General features: G+C 44.7%; 1 protein-coding gene across 1 annotated transcript in view; it reads left to right on the forward strand.

Annotated features, from left to right (window-relative positions):
- si:ch1073-358c10.1 (peptide methionine sulfoxide reductase MsrA 1) overlaps nt 1-4,199 on the forward strand; it is a 42,240-nt gene extending 38,041 nt beyond the window's left edge. The window contains exon 6 of the mRNA XM_038967575.1: nt 3,226-4,199. Within this exon, the coding sequence (XP_038823503.1) occupies nt 3,226-3,411 (186 nt within the window). The 3' untranslated portion in view covers nt 3,412-4,199. The remainder of the gene's footprint in view (nt 1-3,225) is intronic.
- Nucleotides 4,200-6,255: the final 2,056 nt, after the last annotated feature.

Raw genomic sequence — 6,255 nt, forward strand, 5'->3', positions numbered from 1 at the left:
GGTCTGATGAAACCAAGATTGAACTTGGTTTCATCAGAATACCAAGCGTCACGTCTGGAGGAAACCTGGCATCATCCCTACGGTGAAGCATGGTGGTGGCAGCATCATGCTGTGGTGATGTTTTTCAGCAGCAGGGACTTGGAGACAAGTCAGGATCGAGGCAAAGATGAATGGAGCAAAGTACAGAGAGATCCTTGATGAACACCTGCTCCAGAGCGCTCAGGACCTCAGACTGGGGTGAAGGTTCACCTTCCAACAAGACAACGACCCTAAGCACACAGCCAAGACAACGCAGGAGTGGCTTCAGGACAAGTCCCTGAATGTCCTTGAGTGGCCCAGCCAGAGCCCGGACTTGAACCCGATCGAACATCTCTGGAGAGACCTGTTAATAGCTGTGCAGCGACACTCCCCATCCAACCTGACAGAGCTTGAGAGGATCTGCAGAGAAGAATGGGATAAACTCCCCAAATACAGGTGTGCCAAGCTTGTAGCGTCAAACCTAAGAAGAAGGTACTTCAACAAAGTACTGAGCAAAGTGTCTGAATACTTATGTAATTCTGATATTTCAGTAGTTTTTATAAATTAGCACAAATGTGTCACTATGGGGTATTGTATGTAGATTGACGAGGGATTTTTTTTTTGTAGAATAGGGCTATAACGTAACAAAATGTGGAGAAAGTAAATGGGGTCTGAATACTTTCCGAAGGCACTGTATCTTTTTGGGCTTTTTGCGGTCACTTTGCAGTCTACAAATGATGTTCGGCCCCCCTGATCATCTGCTCCAGAACAAATTGTCCCGCGGCTGAATGTAGTTGATGATCCCTGACATAGGGCATCTCTAACATGTCAGGAGCATCATATTATAATATTATATCACAATGAGGTATGGCTTTTCAAGAAAATTTTATACAAGATAGTGTAGAGTGCACCGTGTGAAGTTGACAATGTACGTGTATATTTTCGAGCAACCTTTATTTGATTGAGTAACGTATTTTTATTGTAGCAGCATTATTATGGATGCTGTGTGCTCTGTTTAGATATTATGGTATGTCATTTATCTGTGAAGCATTACCCAGAAGAGGACTGGGGGGGAAAGGAACAGTCCTTTAGCTTGCTTTTGACAGAACCGTCAACCATGTTTTTTTTAAAGATTGCATAAATGACAATGTCCATGGTGAGGGCAAAACTCCTCTAATAATGTCCTACTGGTGACTCAATGTGTTTGTGTGTGTCACTCTCTCTTTCTGCCTCTCTTTCTGGCACTCTCTCTGTCTTTCTGTCTCTCTCGCTCTTTCTGTCTCTCTCGCTCTCTTTCTGTCTCTCTCGCTCTCTTTCTCTCTCTCTCTCTACAGCGTGGGCCTTCCGAAGTAGAAATAGAGAGAATACAGTAGATAAATAGAGAGTGAACCTTTCTTTTTCTTACTCGTGTGTCACATTTTATTTGTCGGGCGCGTCCGTCTCTCTCTAGTGGTGGGGGGGGGGGTCTCTTGCTTTCTCGCTTGACTGGAGCGACGGTGAAGCTCGCTCTCCGCGGTCCTCCCGTCATCACACGGGAGAGAGACGCGCTCGCTTGGCCGTAGTGCCTTTGACAGCCAAGCCTTTCCGACAGGCGTGAAGATGGGCTGACTGGGCTAGCTCGCAATGCATGACTCACTGGGGCTAGTGTAGCGCTAAGGTGCCCTGCACTCAAAGACTATTCAGTCAGACCCGTTGCTAACACTAGCGCTAGCTGATTCTCCAGCCGCAGTGAGCATTGCGGATCCACTACGGCGTTTTGACACGACGTGACTGCATGCATTCTGATTTATGGGCTCAAAATGGCTGCCGTATTGTGACTTGCATTAGAGTCAGGCTTGAGAGTGTAGCCTATTCCTTCTCTGTTATCAGGCCATTTCTTGGACATTGTATTCCTCTCATATAAAAGCAAACCTCTAATGTATCTGATGCCCTGGGGCTTTCTGTCTTTAATGAGTGGGTAGTAGGCCTATTTATAGTCCGGAAAAGCTGCTCTCCATTGTAAAATGTGCAAAGGGTGGGCAATCCCTTTGCAGCTTTCGTTGGGGAATGTGTATATTATAACAGTACATTTGCCATAGGCACATCCTACATTTTATATAAGTGTAATGCTTTTTGACCCTCAACTGATGCGATGTCAGTCCGAAATATCTCATCACAAACCGTTTTGGCCAGCGAGGACCGATGGTCTTGAATCCTGTTTTGAATGTGCTCTGGTTCTAAGTTATCCTCGGGCTACAGATCTAGGATCAACTTACCTCCCCAAATACTGACCTTAACCACTCCATCAAAAGCAGCCTGTTTTCTGGGGCAGTCAGTGCTTTGATATAGAGAGAGAACCATCACCTCCAGCACCAATCCACTCTATATTCTTCACTGCCGCCTTGTGGCTGAAGACTGGTACTGCATGTTGCGGCTTTATTCTTTCTCCCTGACAAATAAGGGACTAATACTGCTCCGTAGCAGTACAATGTCTTTCCGTGGTTTTTGGCATCCTCTCTCCTCCTCTCGGACTTTCCGACGTGTTTCGAGAACGAGGCCAAGAAAACGAGGATGCAAAGAATCAAGGAAGGATGAAGTGATCCCTTGTGTCGGCGAACTATCCAGCACAGCTTAGATTTATTGTTTGTTGGGGTCTCCAGAGTGCTAATCTTGAAATGTATTTTGTGGTGGAAGGAAGCTGTGTGTTTTGCTGCAAAGGAGTAATCCCCCAGCAGGTAGTGTGTTTGAATGCTGCTCTCGAGGTGCTTACACCATGTTGCGACACTTATGGAGAGCTCAAAGCAACCAGAGACTCTTTCATGCTTTGTCCCAGGGTGCGAGGAACAGAGCCAAGTCTGTTTCATGTGTCAATCAATCAATCACGCTGCTTTCTAAGTCAGAGAGCAGATCCATTATCTTTGAAAAAAGTACACCTGGTTCATGTTCTGGGCATATCGTAGCAAAACATTTCGAAATGTTGTGTCATGGAAAACGAAAATGAGCAGTTTTGCACCATTTCAGATTATTTTCTTACATTTTCTGACTAGTAAACAAAACCTTGAAGTCAGTTTGTAGCTGTTATTAGGGCAATTCCTGACCATGTAACCTGACTAATGCCTCAAAAACGGAATCTAGGATTTTTCCTGGTCAGGTCACATGGTCAGGAGGGAAATCTCCTGGTTCCATTCATGATACATTTCTTGTAATTTGATCTCGTGTCCATTTCAGGTGTTATCTGAGAAGGGCTATGGATCCATCACCACAGAGGTTCTAGAGGGCCAGGAGTTCTTCTACGCGGAAGACTACCTCCAGCAGTACCTGAAGAAGGTCCCCAAGGGCTACTGCTGTCTGAAGGGGACCGGGGTGAGCTGTCCCATCGGAGCTGAAGCAGACGATGACAAAGACGAGCTGTGAAAAGAGAGCGTGAGAGAGAGCGTGAGAGAGAGATGAGAAGAAGGGGAAGAGAAAGTGGATGGATTAGAAGGTGGGTTTTTTGCAGATCTGAGTTTGTCGCTATCAAGGTGGAAATCACGCTTTTGAATTTTCCTGCTTCATATAGTCTCTTTATGGCCAAGATAGGAGACTTGTTTGGACAATCTTGACTTTCTATAAACAATCAGCAATAGGTATGGGTTGAAAAATGTTTCCACTCCCTAACGTGTTTCTGAACTCGCTTAGCATTGTGTTAATTTGGCTAATTGGCTAAATCATTTCAAAAGTATTTAGCAATCTGTATGAACGCTCTTGTATACAATGATAATTGTATTTTCTCATTTAAATTGAAGTGTTGCAATTCAATATAGCTCATATCAAGGTTATTTTATTATTATATTGGTGCATGATGCCGTGAGACCTCTTTGTATGCGAGGCTGAAGTACTGATAGAAATCCACAAGATGGCAATAGATACCAACAAACTTAACCTCTCAACAAAACATCTTCAGGATTTCATTCCATCCACTCAATGTGACACCCTCACCCTTTAGGGCTATCTTCCATTAAGAGAGAGATTAGTAACCTTTCCATAGAAGGGATTTGCACGTTGTGGTAGAATTTTTTGACATGTATGTTGGAATCACATCAGTTTTGTCTCCTTCCATTGTCTCATGCTCTGAAACATACACTGACTATACCAAACATTAGGAACACTCTACAAGGTGTCGAAAGCATTCCACAGGGATGCTGGCCCATGTTAACTCCATTGCTTTCCAAAGTTGTGTCAAGTTGGCTGGATGTCCTTTGGGTGGTGGACCATTCTCGATACGCACGGGAAACTGTTGAGCGTGAAAAACCCAGCAGTGTTGCAGTTCTTGACACAAACCGGTGCGCCTGGCACCTACTCCCATACCCCGTTCAAAGGCACTTACATTTTTTTGCCTTGCCCATTCACCCTCTAAATGGCACACATACACAATCCATGTCTCAATTCTCTCGAAGGCTTAAAAATCCGTCTTTATGTTACGTGCCTTTTAACGGAGGGAGGTGCAGGAATCAGGAGCAGGAGAGCAAGGAATTCCCAGTGGCAAAAGAGTTTAATGAGCAGTCCAAAACACAACTACCACATGGGACTGAAACAAGCCCAAACGATGTTGCCACACACACAGGGAAATAAAGCGCATACACACGGGGGAGAAACCTCTACTCCAAAACTCAATACCAAAACGGCACAACTGCCGTGAGAAAAGAAACCCCATGGTGCAGACACGCACCCCTAAATAACGTCACCACAGAAAACAATCTCGCACAAAGACTAGCAGGCAGCGGACGTAAATATACACACCGAAATCAACTAACAAGACACAGGTGTAAACAATACAGACAGACACAAACGAAAAGGAAAAATGGATCGGTGGCAGCTAGTAGGCCGGCGACGACGACCGCCGAGCGCCGCCCGAACAGGGAGAGGAGCCACCTTCGGTGGAAGTCGTGACACTTTAACATGTCTCCTCCCCTTCACCTACACTGATTGAAGTGGATTTAACAAGTGACATCAATAAGGGATGATAGCTTTCACCTGGTCAGTCTATGTCATGGAAAGAGCAGGTGTTCATTATGTTTTGTACACTCAGGCTTATGTGTGAGAGCATCCCTGGTTTTCAGCGAAACAAAATCAAATCGACGTTTATTGGTCGAGTACACAGTTTAGCAGATAGTAGGTAGTGGGTGCAGCGAAATGCATATGTTACGGGCTCCTTACGATGCCGTAAAATGTTTTTTTTAAAGCACACAGTGCCTCCCGAGTGGTGCAGTGGTCTAAGACACTAGTAGCTGTGCCACTAGAGAACCTGGTTCGTGTCCAGGCTCTGTCGCAGCCGGCCCAGCATCGTCCGGGTTAGGGAAAGGTTTGAGCGGTAGCGCACTAGCGACTCCTGTGGTGGGGCGGGTGCAATGCACGCTGACACGGTCGCCAGGTGCACGTGTTTCCTCCGACACATTGGTGCGGCTGGCTTCCGGGTTAAGCGGGCATTGTGTCAAGAAGAAGTGCGGCTTGGCTGGGTTGTGTTTCGGAGGATGCACGGCTCTCGACCTTCGCCTCTCCCGAGTCCGTACGGAAGTTGCAGCGATGGGACAAGACTGTAACTACCAATTGGAGACCACGGAATTGGGGAGAAAAAAGCACTCGAAATCAAGAACGTCGGGACAAAACCAATTAATAACCCAAATAGCATCGTAACAGTAATCAAAATGCAATCTATACGTATGTACACTGGAAGATTTTAGACAAGATATGCTATACTGAATAAAAATATACATGCAACAATTTCAAATATTTTACTGAGTAACAGCTCATATAAGGAAATCAGTGAATTGAAATCAATTAATTAGGCCCTAATCTATGGATTTCACATGACTGGGAATACAGATGCATATCAGATGCATAATTTTTTCACGCAGGAAAAAAAGATAAAACGCATAAAAAATATCTTGCTGCATTTTGTAAAAACAGATCTAAAATGCTAGCTGTGCCAATTGTAATTTATGCTCGTTATCAGACTAGTTGTGTGCTTTAGTTGCACGTCTAAACTCAGCAGACAGTGCTCCGACTGATGTGTAGCTTCTTTTAAAGTGCAAGATTAACTTTAAGCAAAACATTAAGGAAATGTAGCTGGCTTTCTATTATAGCCCTAAACATTAGAAATATGATGGCCATACATAGTTATGCAAAGAATACCTTGCCTTTTCATTGTAAGCTCATTTACTTGTGTGTCTGCCAGCCAAATAGCGTTACACTTCTATTGTCATCTGATGAAAATGAAGC

This window comes from Salvelinus namaycush, chromosome 28, assembly GCF_016432855.1.
Source record: "Salvelinus namaycush isolate Seneca chromosome 28, SaNama_1.0, whole genome shotgun sequence".
NCBI lineage: Eukaryota > Metazoa > Chordata > Actinopteri > Salmoniformes > Salmonidae > Salvelinus > Salvelinus namaycush.